Raw genomic sequence first — 21,218 nt, 5'->3', positions numbered from 1 at the left:
TGTGGCGACAGTCGACCGCCAGTAACTTCATTAGCGAAGTGCAGACTAAACGGTCTTTGGAGACTCGAGATTCTTTAGCAGTCCCGTCTACGACTTGACTGAGTGATACGTGTGTCGTGAATTTCTGCATTGTTTTTCTTGTGTTTCTGTAATTATACAAACCTTAATAAAAGTGTCTTATCTTAATAAGTTAGAGTTTTTGGTGCGTGGTCCGTCACTATAGCCAAAAAACCCACAGACGTCTGACAACAGTGGATGGCGGAGTAGATGGGAGAATTACAAAGGTTCGTTTGAGCAGTTACCAGACAGTACCAGGCAACAGGCTGTACTGCGCATGCGCAGCTATGATGACATAGGCAGCCCGTGCTTGGTGCTTCCTCTGCTCATATGCTTTTCGTCGAATTTCTGGTGGAATTTCGTGGTGGGGCTCCCCATGACCATGTGCAGCCTTGTGGCATGTTCTTGAGAGGACATACAGAGTTTTAATTAGAGCAGCAGTTTTATCATATCCCATCAGATAAAGGATGCAAATAAGGAAGCAGTTCTTGGCAAAATATCATTTCAAAATTAGACTCCACAGCCCATGGTTACCATAACATTTTGCTAAGGGGTGACTTCAATAACTTTTTTATTTTTAATTCGTACTCTGCAATATTGTTATGTAGCATTTCCAACATGTTTACATGTACACAGCACTGAAAACGCCCAGTAGGATGGAATACAAATTTCTTGCAAAAACAGTTTCTTGTGTAACTTACACCAGAATAAAGGACAATAAATTTCATGACTATTTCAAAATGTGCAAAAAATTAACAAGGTTGTCTGTGAGACAAAGGAACTGTACAACTGACAGTTTATATTATACTCTAGGATTAAATATGAAGCCATGTGCGGAGTTAAAACGATAAAACACGGTATGCTGCCAGTCTACAATTTACCATAGACTGGCATTCTATAAATTTAAGACGTAAACACAAATTAAGAAATAACTTCAGGCCTAGAGGAAGTACTAGAAAACTGCCTTGTTTTCGAAAAACACTTTCACTGAAGGCAGATTTGTAAAATTCTGCTACAACTGTCATCATATTTGAAACAAAATATTTAGTTCAATACTACTGACCAAATTTGCCTACTTAGTCAGCTTCAAGTAAATGTTTAGATATGATCATACGTATATAGCATTAAGAGATTTTATGATGTCATAAAAGGAACAGGACATCAAAGACTACACCAGCAGCATTGGAATTTCATAAACCATACTAAAATGCCTCATTCCGCTCTAATTGCACATTTCTATGTCCAGATGCACTCTGAAGTACATGATATTCAGCTTTTCATGTGGTTTTCGTGACACCAATTTTCTTGGGGGTCCAGTACTGTATTGTCATGTTTGGTTCTTTATTATGGTATAATGTCATTTGTCCCAGAAAATAAAAATTTGCGCTTGATATTGAACGAAGTTGAAAGTAGTCGATAGTCCGGAATGAAACACTTCGTTTCAAATAAACTAACTGCCTCAGCGGAAAAAAATTAATAGAAGCAAATTTCTCTATAAAACTGACAGAAATAGCTTCATTAAGACATTAATGGTTGATTGCTAATAACGTGGAAATAATATAAAACCTGAGAATTGAAACTACTAACTTATTTCGGTCTTTCGCGGTTATTAGAATGTATATTAATTCACTTGATGGCTCCCGGCCACAGATATCTGTTTTGATTTCATTTGACGTAGGAGCTGTAAACGAAAAGACCAGCAATATTACGAAGACACGAAACGTATGCACGGGTGACGTGGGGAAGGGCCCCCCCCCACTATAACTCAGCTTGCTCTGCGCATGCACGAATCTGGCGGCTTGGGCGCGCCAGAAAAATTTTTCCGGGTAGTATCTGTTCTGGCTACTTGCTGCTACTGGTCATACAGCAAACAGCCACATTTAAAGTAGCCAGAAGCGAGATTAAGGCACTGCTCATACGCGAATACAGCTCTGCGCATGCGCACTAGCCCGCTGGCAGCTGCTCATACGAAGCTTAAGCTGGTGCCAGTTTAGAGAGCAAGGAAGCCAGTAGATGTCTGGCAACAGCGGATGATGGAGTAGATGGGGGAGTCTTTTCCGTACTCTCCGGCCCACGCCATGTTATTCAACTGACGGTAGCGGGACTGAGCGGATGTGTTGGTAAGTGAGGACAAAATAAATAGTGGATTTAGCCGTTTTCTCCGTTGTTGCTGTCATATTTAATCACCCACAAATGATTTGTTTTTAACACTTAGGGTATGTTTGAGTTTTTAACGGCTGAAATGTGTAGGAAGGAACGATTATTGTTTTATTTCTACGGAGATTTGTTGACCGCATTGCGCGTATAACCATATTGATTTCCTAATCGTCGCTTTGTATTTGAAGATGTTTCCACACTTTTGTGATAATTAGCCGTAATCGAGTGAATTAGTTGTAATCTCATTTATAGTCCCTTATATTCGTGATTTGAGCATGTTGATGTGGTTGCAGAGCCATGCAGATTGTGAGAGGATTACTTAAGTTTGCAATCAGTGGCAACAGATTATTGTACGTCAGGATGCCTTGTGACGCGCAAAGGCCTTATTTAGACAGTATGGAACTTGTGGAAGAATGCTTAAGTATATCTGCAAGTTATGAAATCGTTTTCTTTTTGGGAATGAAGTACTTATGTAGAGACTGGAATGGTTATAGTGCCGTCCTCATCTTTTCGAGGTATTCATTATAGTGAAGTGTAAACTTCATCGTACCATTTTCGGTTACGTTACGTGCTAGGAAGAACATTGTTTAGCAGTTTTGTTTGCCATAGAAATATAGTAGAAAAGGGGATTTAAGGTTTTGTTTGGTTTCAATATAATCGGAAAAACGAATAGGAAGCGTACCGGTGAAACTGGTAGAAACGATTTGTGGGGACGGAAAAGGGGTGGGGGGCGGCTAGCGTTGGCATAGTGTTCCTTTCCTCAAATTTGGTGCTGTCAGTTTTTCCTTCTGTTCTTTACCATTGGTAAGCACTTATAAATGAATGACATATGATGATATGCTAGCAAATAGCAATTACTTGATACCTGAAAGGTTATTTCACCTCTAACGTCCTGAAACTGTAGACAACATTTCACAGATTCGGTCTTGCATAAGCATTTGTGATGATTTTTTTTTTTTTTTGTTCTAGGTTATCTTCAGTTAAATAATGATGCATACCCATCATTTGTTCCCACATGGAATGTGGAGAGGATGGACATAAGTTACTTCATGATAATGGAGTCTGATCTTGTTAGAAAAATTGTTGAGTGTTCCAAGGGATGTACTGTGCCATGAAAACATGAGTGGTAAGCTTAAATTATAAATTTTGACACTTGGGGGTCTACTTTAATGAAAGTTTTTCATAGGTGATAAAAAGTTTTGAACTCATTTGTAATGATGATGTCCTTACCTACTTTGAAAATTAAGCTGATGGTACCCACAGCGTTCTGAATATGATGTGTTTATATTTTTATTATTTGTTCTGTTGATTTAAAGGATTACAGAAAGTCAATGTTACAGGTTTTATGTCCGAATGGTGCAGCTGGAAATTGGCACATGGGGAGATGATGTTGAGGATAGAAATTTGTAAGGTAATTTGTGGATTTCTTTAATGACTTGAAATACTTATTATTTTGTTTGTAAAACTAATTGCACAGATTTAATCAGTAGAGAATAGCAGACACAATACGTTATAGAGAAATTGGCATCAAGAGATAAGAGAAAAAAACATTCCAAAATAAATTGGATTGTTTAAATTTCACTACTAGAAGCGTATCGCAAGTTTTCTCATTGCATTAAACGACTACATTTTTGCAAACTTATGAGAAATGACACCGAATGGGAATGGTGATCATGTGTGTCTGTCAATGCAATGTACAGTTACCTTTGTAATATCATCACATGTATTTGTTTACAGTAAATAGTTTTTATATGCAATGAAAAAATTAATTTTTGTAGTTATTCCTAGCATGCAGTATTTTAAAACAGTATCATGCTGAATATCATTCAGTACACTTTGGCATTCTTTTTCATTTTGGATGTAAAGTTCATACATATTTTAGCAACACATAGGGAATGATTTCTTAATGATTAGTGTCTGCTTATCTCTCACTGGCAGCTTATGTTGCCTTTGTGACTGTTGCTGAGGCCCATATTGCGCTACAAAAGAATTTTGTCAAAGCCGTTTGGTCAAATCTGTGAGAGATTACTGGAGAAGTATCTATCAAAGACCTTTGATAAATGTTGAAGTGAGGACCTAATACTGATTAAAGTCCCCCAATGTATACATTTTGGGTTACTAGTTTTAGTGTCTATCAAGCTTTCAGATGATGGAAAAGTATATTTGGTGCAAAATTGCTACAGTGGTCATTGCAAAGTATGAAGAATACAAAATTCTTCATAACACAAAGTATGCAGTCATAAGAGGTCGTAATTGTTTAAGTAGCTGCAACAATCAGTTGCCTTCAAAGGCTGCCCTGAGGATGATATGCTAACATGCGGAAAGAGATGCAGAAAAAGATACACAAGGAAATCCAAGTGTTGTCAAATTGTGCTTAGGTGCAATAGATGTTTATTTGTAATGCAGATAACCTGTAGGTGAGGTCTTCAGTTTGAAGACGGGTTTGCTGCAGCTCTCAGTACTATTGTATCCGGGTCAACGGAAGCATCAGATTCCACCCATCTGCTTTGATCCATCATGTAAGGGTGTTACAGTGTGTGACATTAAGGTGCGAAGTTTGAGTTGGTTGTGTTTGTAGATGTCCTGTTGTCTGATGGTGCCGTGTGTGTGTGTGTGTGTGTGTGTGTGTGTGTGCTTTTCGTTTTGTTTTTCATAGTTGAAGGTGTTGGTGTTTTTGTATCAATAGCTATGACCAAATCTAATTTACATAGCTTTGTGTAGGTATTGGTGTTTCGGAAAGTGTTTGATTCCTGTAGATTTAGTATTTATTTATTTATTTTTTTCGTCATTTGTGTGTTTTGGGATCATGTGGTTTCTTTACAGTTATATTTAGTTTGTCCCCTCCCTAAAATCCCCAGTTTCCTGTGGTTGTCCCACTAGTTTGATTGTATTTTAGGTGGGATATGTTATTGTCTTATACATATTTTCATGTTTGTTGCCTTGTATATGTAGTTGACATCATTGGCACCATCGCAAGTAACTACTGTAGCCTACATCCTTCTCAATTGGATAACTGTATTCATCTCTTGGTTTCCCTCAATTGCATTTACTCCCCCCCCCCCCCCCCCCCCCCACACACACACACACACACACACACACACACAAAATTTTCCTCCAGCACTAAATTGGTGATCCCGTGATCTCTCAGAATGTCCTAACAAATTTCTTTCCTCCCCAATTCTATTCAGTAAATCATTAGTTATGTGATACACTCTTCTAATCTTCAGCATTCTTCTGTAACATCACATTTAAATATTAAGAAGGCACGAAACATATACACGGGTCACGTGGGGGAGGATCCCCTCCCCACTAGAGCTCAGCTTGCTCTACGCATGCGTGAATCTGGCAGTTTGGGTGCACCAGAAAAATTTTTCAAGGTAGCATCTGGCTACTTGCTGCTACTGCTCATACAGCAAACAGCTAAGCTTCAACGTGAATTCAGCTATCCGCATGAGCCCGCTGGCAACTGCTCATACGAACCTATTGTAACACTGAAGTCTGAGCCTGTCCTGGATGCTGGATGGTTATTTTTGCCTAAACTGGTCTGTTGCTGTGTATTAGTGTTAATTTGTTACACCCAAGTAACAACTTTCATTTTATGAGTGGAAGTTTATTTTGCTACCAGTGGCTCTGCCTTTCTTTCCTCACATGATAATATCAAAGTAATGTTCTTTAGGAATTGTTTCAGTAGTGCAATATGTCATATGCTCTAGTCTTAATTGAACATTTTGTAATGATGAACCTCCTTACCTACTCAGATAATCAGCTGATGGCAACCCACAGCGTTCTGATAGAATAAGATTTGTTAAATTATATTTCTCTCTGATTTTAGGGAACTAAACAGACTTTAATATTTCAGGTGTAAGCCACTCGAGGAGACCCGAATAGTTAATGAATACTGTGGAGTTCTTTAAAAGGTAAAGTTATTTTTAATTACTCCTAATTACTTATTTTTAATTCATTGATATTTTGTGCGGGAGAGGTTTCTGAGAGAGAAGTGGTGCACTGAAGTTGTGTTCACCCTGAGTTTCCAACAATGTTTCAAAATATATTTCCAGGCTACTGCTTTGTTGCAGAGGTTAGAATGAGGTTTTGAAACGTGTAATTGCAGCAGTTTTAGTATGCATCAAAGGAAACAATGTTTCTGGCCACCTACCACATATCACCATTGCACAATGCTAGCAAATGTTTATACATCATGTGTTTTCGAATGCCACTATATAGTGAGTTTCTCAAATAATAGTGGACGAGACAGGAGAGTGTGTAATTTAGTCGCTGTATGGGGAAAGGAGTTCCTATTAAAAGTAAGGAGTTCTGAGACACTATTACTTTTTGCAGCAACTGCATACAGGAAAAAAAATTGTCATACTTTACCAGTGAGGGGAAGCAAAATATGGAGAAAGTAACAGATCAGGCAGTGTTGTTGACAGTGTAGCAATCTATACGTGGTAGGTATGGTCACCCTCTCCTGCAATTTGTGGATGAAATTCATAAGCCAAAAGAGTTGAGCATCATGAGCAAAGAGATAAACAGAAAGTTACTTGTCTTTGTTTTAAACAGTGCAGTAACGTTCATCTAGTTACTTTGGCACAGTACTTTTACTTAGGACTTTAAAAAAACAATTTGTGAACTTGTCATGAATTTCTTTTAGGTAGACTCTTTGTGGTTGTTGTGGGGTGTAGTAAAATCAGGTGCATTGACAGTTTGTCTCCACGTGCCTGGGATAATCTGACCTGTCTGTAAATCATATAAATCAAAGCTTCCTTGTGGGGTGTATTGATTCTTTACTGCAGCATTTCACCTTAAAACTTTGTAGATTTTTTTTCCCCCTCCCTTCCTGACCTTGAAAAAGGTTTCAGACTTTCTTGTCATGGAAAAGTGTTGTATGCCATAAAAACACTTGGTAGGACTTTCGTCCCTCCAGGGTAAGCATTCAGCTTGGTCAGAGTTCATTTTTTGGTTCCCTTATGGTTGCTTTCTTGAACATACCTTCATATGAAATTCTTTCTTGCAGCTAATATTTGCATACACATGCAATTTTATGTCATTTCTTTTGTTGCTAGCATTTGAGAGAGAAACTTGATTTCAGGTTTTGGAATATTTATTAGTGGGAGGAGGTGATGCTGAGGAGAAAGTGGCTGGTCCTTCCACATCATCCCCACAGAAAAGATATTGTGTGTGGGTAGCAAGATGGCTACAATGTTGCTTTCCAGTTGCTTACTAAAGTATTGTGAAAGCATGGGTAAAAGTCTAGCAGTGCTATGAATCTTCCAAAGTTGTTTACTCTATAGCTCACAGTACTGAGAAAGAATTGGCACATTTTATATGGGGTACCTGTAGAACATTCAAAGCTGCAAACTGCTCAAATTTTTTCATCTACGAAGAAAACTCAGCTTTGCTCTCAACCATGTGATGATCTTATTCATACCTCTTAACAGTATTTCAATTTATTAAAATTTCACATATTCCATTAGCCATTTGTAGCTGACATACCTTAATGTGGTAATAGTAAGCTTGAAAAAGTTCTGTTACTCAATTCAGTGCTTAGTCGAAATAACAGTAGGCTTTACTGCACTGAAAGATGAATGTGCTTAGAAATTGTTTGAAGAGGAGCTTGTGCATGGTAATGATCAAAGCAAAGAGTAGTTTTTATGTCACTTGTTTGTTTCCTCAGTGTTTGAAGAGCTGATTTGGGACTGAGTTTATGTATCTTAAATATATTTGCTTTGGTGTATAGGGTGAGTCACATAAGTTATCACCTTTTATTTTGTGAAAAGTTCCAGATATCGAAATTAAGATTTTGGCAATTGATAGTGTGCTAAGGGACAAAGGGACATGTACTTCGTTATGATATAAGGATCCTTAACTCTTATATTGGTGTAAATAAAGAAGCAAGTATGATTTTTTAAAATAGAAATGTACTTTTTAATGGCATCTGAAAGAGCTTGAAGAGAAGAGTGCAGTGATAAAATGCTTGTTACTGTTTAGGTTGAAAGTCTTCACAAAACAATTGGAGCAATATTGTGTTATAAACACATTCATGCCAGGCTAGGTCCTTTTAAGATAGCTTACTTGTCTGCATTGCAGAAGTAGCAGGAAGTGTCGGTTATAGGCACATCATTTCTGCTTAAAAATTCCATGCATACAGACTGCACTTTCAGAGGTTATATGTGCATAAATTCTGCCCTTTTTGTGTACCTGAATATGAGCCATATAGAATTTTGTTGCTTTGCTGTGCATTGCTGGGAAGACAATGCTATGTTTATTCAGACGAAGCAACATTTACGAACAACGGTACTACAAATTTACATAGTGTGCACTACTGGACAGTGGAAAATCCTTGCTGGCTTCATGAGATAAGACTATAATGGCTGCAATGTAAACCTCTGGTGTGCCATCTTGGTAAATCCCACTAGGTACCTTACTTCGCCTCAGGGATGGTAATTGGAAACATGGTATGCACATGTTCTTCTGGAACATTCTGTCTGCTCATTCAGAAGAGGTATCACTGCAAAAGTGACAGAGTATGTGGTTCCAGCATGATGGCTGCCGAAATTTCTCTTCCCATGTTGCAACGCAATGACCAGAGGAAAAGTTTCCTGGCCGTTGGGTAGGCTGGAATGGTGCAGCACAATGGCTGACCAGGGCTCGTGATTTGACTTCTTGATTACTTTCTGTGGAAGTACTAAAAGATGTACCTATCATGAAGCCCTAATAATGTTAGACAATATGCACTGTTGAATTGCCACAGTATGCAACAGCCTATCCTACAATGTACTTTAATCTTCTCTTGAATGGCTACAATAAATATGCCTTGCAGTCAGTGGTAAAGAATATGTACATATAAACCAGTGTCAAATAAAATTAAGTTTAGAAAAATATTTATTTTGTGGGTGGCATTTTGTAGGTCATTCTGAGTACTGTTTAGTTTATTTAATGTGTATTTTGTCTGATTACAATTTTGAGTAATATTCATCAGGCAGCAGGTGGTTTACTTTAAGAAGCATTTGGTTAGAGGCAGGTCATTTAATTATTAACAATAAAAAAAATTTCCTAAGAAAGTTAATACATAAGTTTACTTATTCCTTTAAGAGGGCAGTGTGAAGTATGGATGATGATTGTGTTTTGGCTTTGACAAGTAAGCAGCAATGAGGATTTAAATGGAAAATTTCCTGGCAGAACTAGTTTTTTTCCACAGAAAACTGGAGACATAACATTTGAAGTTGTTTTCCTAAGCCTCATCTGATACACAAGAAGCTAGTATATGTTGTAGTTCCTTGTACAAAAATCATTGCTGACCCTGTATCTGTGTCGTGTAAAAAGTGAGGTTTTTATTTTAGTAACATAGGCCTGTCTTGCTGCACATAATGATGTAACCTCACATGAGAGCTCTGCTTGGCAGTGTTACCACTGCAATGTCTGGCTCTTGTCTCATTGCTTTCCAATTTTAGTTCATTGCTCAGATTCTTTTGCTTAGAGTTTCAGCCTCAACATTAACAAGCATTATATCACTACTCTTCAAGCCCTTTTGGATGCTGTTAAAGTATTTATCATCCTATTTAAAAATTGTACTTGGTAAAATTTGTCAATACAAGTGAGGGCACCCATACCCCTCCCCCATCTCTCAGGGTAAGGAACAACTATTGTGTAGTCTGGTGTTTTTCCTTGAAAAATGAATTAAGCCAGAATTGTGCAGGTTTTTTAATGAGGTTGGAACTGGAATGGAGACAAGATTTAAGGCTTCCTATCACATAGCAAAGTAAATGCCCTGTTAGTGTACTATAATTTGCTGAAAACTTTGTTTTGATACCTGGAATTAATTAAATGAAAGTGGTGTTACATACCTGACTCGCCCTGTATAGTTAACATTTCTTTTCTGGCACTTAGCTTCTTACTATATAATTTCAGTTGCCCTTGTTGGTGATACTTGCAGAAAATAAGTGCAGTCAGTATAAGGCAGATGATGAAATGCTAATATGTAGCAGTAACTTGAAACCTGAGAGCAGAATTCACCTCTAACGTCCTGATGCCTTGTTTCCTTTCTTCCATGTGTGGAGTGGCATTTACAACTAGTCTCATTAATATGGAAACTTCTTGTCATTGCAGGTCAGTGCCTGTCGCTTTGGGAGGTGAGATTAAGGTAAGGTTTATTTTGTAAAATGTTTCCAGTGCACTAACAGTGTGTTTACAGGCATTCTGCTGAGTTATTTTCATTATCTGCACAATATTTAGATGACCAAGCCAGCCATCTTCTTTAGGTGCTTTGAGTTTTGCTACTGTGTACTTGCTGCCTGTGCAGAAGGTGGAAACTGAGTCCAAGTTTACTTGTTGCTTACAAGTCTTCATTGTTTGGTACTGCTTTCACACATTGTATGAACACAAACTAACTCCTGTTCATACTAGTGCATATTGTGCATCATCTCAAGTGCAAATTTTGAATTCACGATTGCCTTGGCTATATTTTACCAGATATGCTGAGATGATGTATGGCAGTTTCATTGTCATGTAAGCACATTTTAAGGTTCTCATACTTCTTCATTAATCTCAGCTTATCCTCATTTGCCTGATGAAGTATGAGAACCTTAAAGTGACACTAGGAGGGATGGCAGGACTAGGCAAAGTGGGAATGAACAATAAGAAACTAGAAATGAAAGTTACGTGCAGTGAATAGAACTTGCTGAAGAGGGCTTTTTCCATCTTTTGTGTAAAAAAAAAATCTGGTATGCAATATAGTTTCCTGACATTACATTTTGGGTGGGGCATTGTAAGTAGTATACTCCCCTTCATTGACAGCTTAGTGATTGTTTTATATTTATAAAAAAATTAAAGATTGTACCTTGGTTAATAAATGGCATGCTTCGTGCTACGCTCTCTCCCTTTGAAGAAAACCGCACACCTAAAGACGGAATCTCTGTTGCAATTACATGCAGAAGTAAGTTATGGGTCATTTATTTACAGAAGTTTCATTTTTAACCAATGTTACTTTTGGATGTAGAACTGTTAATCAAAAGTTGTTTAAATTCAACATCCTGTTGGGCTCGAATGCTTTTATGAACACTTTTATGTATATAGTTTTGCAGTGTTTCTGGATTGGTGAAGGAAGATATTCGTTGGTAGTTAGATGCATTTCAGAAAGTTTGGAAAATTTTCAGCACTTGGTTTTACTTTCAGTATCATTGCTGTGAAGTTCTAAAAAAGTGCTATAGTAAACATCCACTAAAGCCAAAGGCAACAGTTTCTGCATTGTGATTGCCTTAGGATGTGTGATGGACATCTGTACTTGCTCCAGATTTGCAGCTGTGTACTATTAGATTCATTTGTCTTGGGCACTTGGAAAATAAGTTGCTGATTTTGTGCCTGCAGCGTTTGTGTCATTCCCAACAATCTACTAATTACTGTTTTCATTGTTTATAATTGAATACACTTATTCAAGAGTAAATTTCTTTTCCTTTGAATCTCAGATAATGAAACATATCAACTAAATGCAAATGATTATCCAGTGTTCAGATGTTATACTAAAAAACTTCTCATTTTGATTTCAGATTACAGCTTCGGTATCTTCAGATCAAAATGGAATGGTGTGAATAGTTGTGGCTTTATTGAATTACTAACAATGTAGTTAGGGAAAAGGAAGGCTTGTTAATGCACAGATTATTTCACAGGACTAATGTAGGTTGGACCTACAAGGTGAGAAAAGTAATGAGGCTGGCAACACTGTGTGCTTGTGTAGCCTGGTGTGTTCATCCCTTTTAGATGCTCAGTGGTTCAGCTCCATATGGCCATCGTGTCATTTTTTTTTTATAAGTGGCAGTCTCAAAAAATTTCACCGATGCAACATTGGAATTTAGAGCAACGTTATTCCATAAAGTTTTGTGTTAAACTTGGGGAATCTGTATGTCTTAAAAAGCACGTCATTTTGGAACCTTGGAGAACATTCAAAAGAAGTGACTGATGTGCAGCACTGTTGCCAATGGGAGCTAATTTGAAGGGATAATACTGTTTGAAAAATAAATTCCTAGAGAAAGTCTCATTACTTATTTCATGTAACTCATATGTTGTATTAAATATGTAGTTGTCAGTATCTGTAATGTTTGAAAATAAAGTGTGATGACACCAGTATATGATGAAGCGATGTTACTGTTTCATACCTGGCTCTGGTGCATGAACTGTTTTTATTCCTTAGTTTAATTCTACATGCAGAAATGCTTTGATTGGTCTATAATTGATTCTTAAGCTGACATATGATAAAAGAATTATGTTTTATATGCTGTGGCAATTGTGAAACACAATGTTACTGTAAGAACAACTTGTCATAAGTGTAATCCAGATACAAGGTTGCTTTACTTGAGCAGTCACCTTTACTGTTAGGCCCTACAAGCTTGTGTCCAGACCTGACACTGCTATAAATTGTTTAAAATAATGCTTATTACAACCAATTTGTCTTCATAGTATGTGATTTACTGATTTGTTGTGCACATGTGCGCACAAAAAAAAACATGACGTGAGCAAACACTATTTCAGTACGTTGCCTGATTAAGAACTGCATGGTCCAATCCAGCATGTTAAGACATACCCTGAAATTTTTCATACAGGAAGAATACACCAAAAAATGCAATTTCTAAATTTTAGCTGCTACTCTGCACTGTTTTTTTCCACACAGACTGCTTATAACTGCAGTTTGTACAGCCCTTCCTGCCTAGTACACTTTTGGTGAATGAGAGTTGTGACATGAGCAAAGTCCAGACCACACTGAACATCTCAAATTGTTAGTTTTTTCAGTAACTTGCAGTTCATATTGAGAGCTAAACTGTTGGAGTTTTTGAATTATTTTCTAGCAGAGGAAAGAAAATAAAGGCAGTGTATATGATGCATTACAAATGACTTATATCAATTGGGACTTGAATGTCAAATTATGAAATTATAACAATCATTACAGCACAAATGTTTTGAATAATGTGTGTTTTACTGACAGTGAAACAGCTTCTTGTTTGGTGTAGTCATAAAAATGTGTAAGTGTATTGGATGACAAAAACTCATACTAGGCACACCTGGTAAAAGAAATCTTAATGCATTCATGCACTGAAACAGTAACTGCTAGTTTTATTTAGTCAGAGTTGGGATGGAGTAAGAAATGGCCATGGCTGTTGGGCTGCATACCAGGTATACTTTATCAGATTCGGAGAACATAGTAATACAAAATGAAAATGTGCATATGACCAGTGTTCAACAATATTGTCCTGAGCTATTGGAATCTATTTTCTGACAATTCTCTGAAAAATGCTGTTGGTAAGAAAGCATTTTGGGTGCAATAGTTAAGAATTTTCTGTGTCAATTAAGATTTTTGTAATGGTCTTTATCAGGAACCCAATGCAAACAAATATTGATAGCGAGTTTTTTTTTTTTTTTTTTGAGAAACCTGACTTTTGAGCAGTGCCAGAGAAGATAGCCCATAGAAAATATAACAGATCTCACAAAATTGTTTCATTTGGATGAAATGGGGAAATGTGGATCAACTGCAGACTGAGGACACTGACTAACAGTGAAGGCTCCCAGGTGGAAAAAAAATCCAACAGTCTTATTCTTTTAGATGTTGACTACTGATGGGTTTATTCGACATGCTTTGTGGTTGTTTGCATTGAAGAAACTGGGGACTATCATAAAGAATGACACCAACAAAATTTAAAGAGTGGCTTATACACTTGAGCAAAGAACGCTAATATTGATAATGCAGCTTTTCCCTCAGTTCGATTAACCCAAGCACATGTACCCAAGAAGTCACAAAGTGGGTCATGAGCTAGAGAAGAAAGACAGTCTTGTTCTTAAATAGGGAAGTGGAGGAGGTAGAAGTGCTGGAAATTATGAAACAGCATAAATCACATGCGACATTGACAAAATTGCAGGAGAAAATGTTAATTAACTGTGCATCCCATTCCAACTCAACATTAGTACCTTGTAGCAGAAGTGAACAAATGAAGAATTAACATACACTTGACTAGCCTACCTGTGAACTTATATTTTCTAGCAGAAAAATAAAATTTTGGATTTTATATATAATACATTATATAGTTACATTTTTATGTGTATTTCTTAATTGGATATTACATGAAATAGGGGCTCTAGTAATAAGATTAGGGGATGATATCAGCACCAGTGAAGAGACAGAGGATGAGGATGACGGTAACACACACTTTAGGTTATGGAGTCTATCCTTTTCATAAGATGCAGATGAGAAATGCATTAAAATGTGTACCAAGGAATGGAAACATAATTTTTACTTAATCTTAATAAACATTTCACACTACCTCTTTATTTATAAAGAGGGTGTGTTTCAATCTCTTGAGGCAACTGACTTTGTGTAACAACATTGGCTACATAACCATTGGACTATAATTATTGTTGGTTTGCAAGAGAAGTTATTAAGAAGACTGTTACAAAATGGATGGATGCCTATTTTGCAGAACCATAATGCTCAGAAAGGTCTAGAGACGACTTTTATCCAGCAGTGCATTTAAAATAGCTGAATGTAATGATGGTGATTATGACCTGAGCTGTAAAATATTAATTTGTTCACCGAGTTTTGAAGAATTAGTTTCAGTTGCTGAAGTTGGACACATTCAAAATTCTTGGAGTAGTAGTTTACAGCCAGCCGCTGTAGTCGAGCGATTCTAGGCGCTTCAGTCCGGAACCACGCAACCGCTGCGGTCGCACGTTCGAATCCTGCCCCGGGCATGGATGTGTGTGATGTCCTTAGGTTTGATAGGTTTAAGTAGTTCAAAGTTCTAGGGGACTGATGGCCTCAGATGTTAAGTCCCATAGTGCTCAGAGCCATTAATTTACAAACCTGATTCTATGTTTCTGTTACTATGAAGTTTCCATTCAGAATGGTATCCACTCTACACAACATACCAGGTGTGAAATGAGCCTTAAGATACAAATGTGGAACATTTGTTGTGTACACGCCTTAATTTTTTGTTTTTTTGGTTGGTATATGACATCTGTCAAAGATATTTAGTATACATCAAGTCATGGAACAAACAACAACATATGTTTTCATCGTGTTAAAGTCAAATTTTGTACCAGAAAGTGATGAATTGCAGAAAGCATTAATTTTTTGTATTCATTTGAAAAAAAGTGCTGCAGAGTTGCATCGAATGCTTGTCGAGGCATATGGTGATCATGCTCTATCAGAAGCAACATGCAAAAGATGGTTTCAACGGTTCAGAAATAAGGATTTTGATGTAAGAAATGAACGTGGAAGACCACCAAAAAAGTTCGAAGACGCTGAGTTGCAAGCAATATTGGATGATGATGATACTTTGAGTCCGAAGCAAATGGCAGCAATGCTAAATGTTGCACAACAAACAATTTCAGACTGTTTGAAAGCTATGGGAAAGATCCAAAAGTGTGGAAAATGAAAGACAGATGGAAAACAGAAAAACCGTTTGTCAAATTTTGCTTCAAAGACAAAGAAAATCAATTTTGTATCGAATTGTTACTGGTGATGAAAAATGGATTTATTTTAAGAACCCTAAAGAGGAAAAATCATTGGTTAATCTGGGACAACCATCAGCATCGACTGCAAAACCAGATCGATTTGGCAAGTAGACAATGCTCTGTGTTTGGTGGGATCAGAAAGGTGTGGTGTATCATGAGCTAAAACCCGGCGAAACTGTGAATACTAATCACTACAGACAACAAATGATCAATTTGAACTATGCATTGATTGAAAAAAGACCAGAATGGGCCAGAAGACATGGCAAAGTATTTTTTTTACATGACAATGCACCTGCACACAAAGCAAAACTGGTTCAGGATACAATCAGAACACTTTGCTGGGAGCTGCTACTCCACCCGCCACATTCACCAGATTTGGCCCCTTCTGACTACCATTTGTTTTCATCAATTGGACACGCATTGGCTGAGGAACACTTCGATTCCTACGAAGAAGTCGAAAATTGGGTGTCTGATTGGTATGCTTCAAAAGTCGAACATTTCTATTGGCATGGTGTCTACAAATTGCCAGAAATGTGGTCAAAATGTATAGAAAGCAGTGGTCAGTACTTTGAATAAAATGCTTTTACTTTTCACTTCAAAATTAGTGTTTCATTTTCACAAAAAAATGCTCATTTCATACCAGTACACCTGGGTATGAATGAATGCCCAAGTGATCATCTTGCCGTCTGTAAACGTGGACATGTGGCTTTCACATGAAAAGAAATTGCAATAGCTGCTAACCAATCGATACTGAATATCTGATCATGGTGTAATAAACTGAATCATCTGTCTTTGTTCAAACATACATTGTGGAGGCCCTGCCAGTGAAACATTCACCACTCAACGTGTTAACATTGATGACAAATACATGATAATACATCAGTGGTAAGGCCTTCCCCACCCACTGTGATTTCCTGTAAATGTCCACCAATACAGGGTTATTACAAATGATTGAAGCGATTTCACAGCTCTACAATAACTTTATTATTTGATATATTTTCACAATGCTTTGCACACACATACAAAAACTCAAAAAGTTTTTTTAGGCATTCACAATTGTTTGATATGTGCCCCTTTAGTGATTCGGCAGACATCAAGCCGATAATCAAGTTCCTCCCACACTCGGCGCAGCATGTCCCCATCAATGAGTTCGAAAGCATCGTTGATATTCTGGCACGTTTCTTGGTAGAGGAGGTTTAATCACTGAATCTTTCACATAACCCCACAGAAAGATATCGCATGGGGTTAAGTCGGGAGAGCGTGGAGGCCATGACATGAATTGTTGATCATGATCTCCACCACGACCGATCCATCGGTTTTCCAATCTCCTGTTTAAGAAATGCTTCTGCTTTAGCCTTTTCCGTAAGATTTTCCAAACTGTCGGCTGTGGTACGTTTAGCTCCCTGCTTGCTTTATTCGTCGACTTCCGCGGCTACGCGTGAAGCTTGCCCGCACGCTTTCAACCGTTCCTTCGCTCACTGCAGGCAGACCCGTTGATTTCCCCTTACAGAGGCATCCAGAAGCTTTAAACTGCGCATACCATCGCCGAATGGAGTTAGCAGTTGGTGGATCTTTGTTGAACTTCGTCCTGAAGTGTCGTTGCACTGTTATGACTGACTGATGTGAGTGCATTTCAAGCACAACATACGCTTTCTCGGCTCCTGTCGCCATTTTGTCTCACTGCGCTCTCGAGCGCTCTGGCGGCAGAAACCTGAAGTGCGGCTTCAGCCGAACAAAACTTTATGAGTTTTTCTACGTATCTGTAGTGTGTCGTGACCATATGTCAATGAATGGAGCTACAGTGAATTTATGAAATCGCTTCAGTCATTTGTAATAGCCCTGTATTCTCAATGCTTGTGTGTGTCACACACTGTTACTGTAGTGTTTTCCAGAAACTGTCACATCTTTGAAAGATAAAGTGTCTTACTTGATGCAACAAGCACATTATGTAGAATAATGATAGTTCGATGGGCCACAATTGTTACTTATATATTGTTTCCAAAGGTGCTTATGGTTCAGTGTGTGTTTACACCCACGTATTGTCTACATATGATCCCAACTACAAAGTTTGGGAGTAAGATGATCGCGAGGTTGCCACACGACAATAGTAATGTTCTCTCTCAACAATAATGTAATGCCAGCCCACAGCTAAACAGTAGTCTTGTGGTATGTAGCGGATACTTAACTTGGCTTGGAGGGTGTTTGCAACTATGGTTGCATAAGGTACCGATAGAGATTGGGCTTGAACTACCTTACTTACGACACTGCAAACCTCAGCAAGCAATTTTGCAGTATCTGTTGCCAAATACTTTGGGTTGCTCATCGTTTTCTATTTTGAAATGGGTGCGGGAACTAATCCTGGTCTGTCACTGAGTTCAAGTACAACTCTCACCACAACTAAAGGAATTGCTGATTTCTGAGTTTGTGTGTCATGTCTCCTTTCACAAAATATGGGTGTAGCCTGGCAGCTTTGTCAGAGTATGGCAGAGCTTGTTGCCTCACACCACTCCTTTTTGCCTCAGGTAGTGAGTATTGTACGTTTCCGTTTGCAGGCAACTGCCATGTTTATACTACATACTACAAAGTCAATGTTTCACTGCCCACACAGTGGATACACTAATTCTGAAATGTATGTATCATTGCAATTCATCTCATACAATTAATAAGTTAAATGTAATTTATAAAAGACTGTCAGTGAAAAACATGCTACATAAATATAAAGTTTTTAAAATTGTGTGTGTAAAGCATAATAACGTCACACTTTAATGGTATGTGATGATGTAAATTCAATGAGAACACACAATGCAGCATCATGAAGATGACCATTGTCAAAAAAGAGATTTTTTTTTTTTGTATGTTCTTTTATGATTTGCAAGTTTATTTCATTAATAAATGAAATACAGTAATTACGAAAATGAAAACTTTTATATTTACCCTAAAAGCAAATTTATGCAAATAACACAACAGATCAGAGCTCATAAATGGCTACAAAAACTAAAGGAAGACTGAATTCTTACTTATCCAGATGAACAAATCTGGTAGATTTTCATATTTAATAATTATCTGAGTAAAGTGTGTGTGTTTTATTTGTTTCTACTGCAAAGAAATATTTCCTGTTCACTTGTCTGATTAATTTGAAAATGGGACCTAGAAACAACCATTATCAAAAATAAGTAATAATTTTCACCAAGAGTAAGACAAAATGAAATGTTTAGCAAATATTTGTCCAAAAATATTGGCTATACAATTATCTGCAAAATAGCTTTTTAATAGTTATTAATAAGACATAATTATATGTCAAGACCTACTATTAGATAATTTTAGCTATTACACAAGTGTAACAACCAATGATTAAAGACTCGTAAATGAAATGAGACAATATAAACACTACATGACAAATTATGCTGTTAAGGAATTGTTAGCAAAAATATAACATGACTGATGCGTTCAAACAAGAGAACTAATTCACTTTGTTCACGAGACACTTTAGCCTCAGGAAATAAGCTGTTTGCAACAAATGAGCTAATGAACTTCAGTGTCAGGATAACAACTTCCTGTGATTTTGCTTGTCTGGTACCCAGTATAAAATAATATTGCAGTACACCAGGATTATGACTGCAGTCGTGCATAAAGATACCAAGAACATTCAAAAGGCAACCAGCACCTAGGATAGTGTCAGTTTGCTATTGTTGTTACTATTTCCTTTCCTTTGCTGTTTCTTGTTGCTTCTTATTGAGATTCTGCTGTTGTGCGAAGGTGTCATCATCTTCTTGTTCCATGTTTTTATGTGTAACTGGCAACACCATAGGGGCATGAAGTGAAATTGAACAATACAGTGTGATGGAGGATGACGATCCAAGTGCAGCAGGATCAACAGTGAGGCAATGTTTACGAGCCCACAGCAAAGATAAGGGTTCATGGTATCCTCTGATTCTGCCCCTCCACGATCGAGGTTTGCCATCACTGGCCACAACTTCTAAGGCTCCTCTGGCTACACCTGCGCGGCCAGATGGAATTGACTGTTGAGAAAGAAAATGAAAATGTTATTTAATTCATTCCCATGTAATGTGACATAGATACCAGAGATACAGCTGTGATTAGCTGCTTCTGTAGACTACATTAACAACTACATATCTTAAGTGGTAATAACTAATTTTGTTTAGAAAAGTGTTGATGCACTAGTTTAGTTCCTCTCATAGTTTGCAGCACTATACACCTGCTGTCCATCTCTGTCGCACCTCGCTTTTCAAAAGTGTTTCCGAAGAGTGAGTTAAAGCCTGATGTTCTTGAGTTGCAGTTCGCCTCACAATTTTCCCTGAATTATTGAGATAAGAGTCTCATGTCTTTTAGCTATTCTGGTGCATTCAGAGAGACTGTTAGGTTTTCTAGGCACTTTTATTCATAAATAAAACTAAATCAAAATGAAATATGTAGGCACCCAAATCTCAAACAAACTTAATAAATTTGTTTTTCCTAGCAAAGATATAAATATAATCTGTCAAAAGAACAAAAGCGATGTTGTTTTAAGTTTTTAATACACAAAGCAAAATTAGTATATCCTAGCCAAATCAATTCGCTATTAGTTTGTATTTGTAAAAGTAAGATTGCAGCACTTAATTCTGCCTCTGGTATACAATTCCGAAATACGTCTGTTACTGAGTTGGAAAGACTAACAGCACTATCTATTAGACCTTTGGGGTACTACAATGGGGATGGAGCACCTCCAGGCATACACCAATGCTGTGACCATCTCAAAAGATCTACTGCCACCTCTGTATTGTTAGCTGTAAATTGAGGAGTTCACAGCTTGGGGTACCATGATGTTGTCTATGCCTCTGGGTAGGATTACCCACGAACATGGGCCCAATGAGGAATGAAGGTGAATGAAGGGTAGCAAGTGCCTCGGGAAAAACAGTGTTAGCGATAGTCAGAATGGGTAGTATGAGCAGTCGTGAATTGCTTGATATCTGTAACATATCATGCAAGGGTAGGCTATGTTAGTTGTGGGTATCATGCAGCTTGATACTGTGTTCTGCTTTTCATAAAGAGGTCAGTCCAAATCCGTGCAGCAGCATGGTGAACTTGTATGTGTCAAGTTATGACCAAGTGCTAGGTTTTGTATCCTAGGGCCTTAAGCAAAGGTGTCACCTAGTGACAACACTCATCCTGTGTTGCCTAGGGTGACAGATGGAGGTCTGTCCTCAGCTGGATGTCTCCTGTGTAGCGAATGAAGTAGCCAAAGCCTCAGAGCATTTCCTTCGACTACTTGATTCTTTAGTTGATGTCGACTCCTGATGAATCAAAGATGTCCTGGTTTGTTCAGCAGTAGCCCCTTGAGTATTTCCACGGTGAGGCCTGCCTGTTGCTCTCTCCCTCCCACTCCGTCAGTGGGGCAGCGATGGAAACCTGTTTTTCTGCTGCGTGGGCTGGGATTTCGTGTGAGCTGTGAGTGCATTTTTTGCTGTTGATGGGACACTCCCGCCATTTCAGCAGCCAGGCTGCCATGAATG

General features: G+C 37.8%; 1 protein-coding gene and 1 long non-coding RNA gene across 2 annotated transcripts in view; one reads left to right on the top strand and one right to left on the bottom strand.

Moving 5' to 3' along the window:
* Window positions 1-2,058: 2,058 nt before the first annotated feature.
* Window positions 2,059-12,333, top strand: LOC124615320. Its single transcript, XR_006979776.1, has 6 exons — window positions 2,059-2,177; window positions 3,184-3,340; window positions 3,555-3,625; window positions 6,074-6,131; window positions 10,321-10,354; window positions 11,757-12,333. It is a non-coding gene; the product is annotated as an uncharacterized LOC124615320 (long non-coding RNA).
* Window positions 12,334-18,786: 6,453 nt separating this feature from the next.
* Window positions 18,787-21,218, bottom strand: part of LOC124595119 — a 379,626-nt gene continuing 377,194 nt past the window's right edge. Inside the window, exon 11 of the mRNA XM_047133719.1 lies at window positions 18,787-19,727. Within this exon, the coding sequence (XP_046989675.1) occupies window positions 19,404-19,727 (324 nt within the window). The 3' untranslated portion in view covers window positions 18,787-19,403. The remainder of the gene's footprint in view (window positions 19,728-21,218) is intronic.

The sequence above is a fragment of the Schistocerca americana genome, chromosome 1, assembly GCF_021461395.2.
Source record: "Schistocerca americana isolate TAMUIC-IGC-003095 chromosome 1, iqSchAmer2.1, whole genome shotgun sequence".
NCBI classification, from domain to species: Eukaryota; Metazoa; Arthropoda; class Insecta; order Orthoptera; family Acrididae; genus Schistocerca; species Schistocerca americana.
Note: the sequence above shows the minus strand (reverse complement) of the source record. Positions and strands in the feature narration are given on the sequence as shown.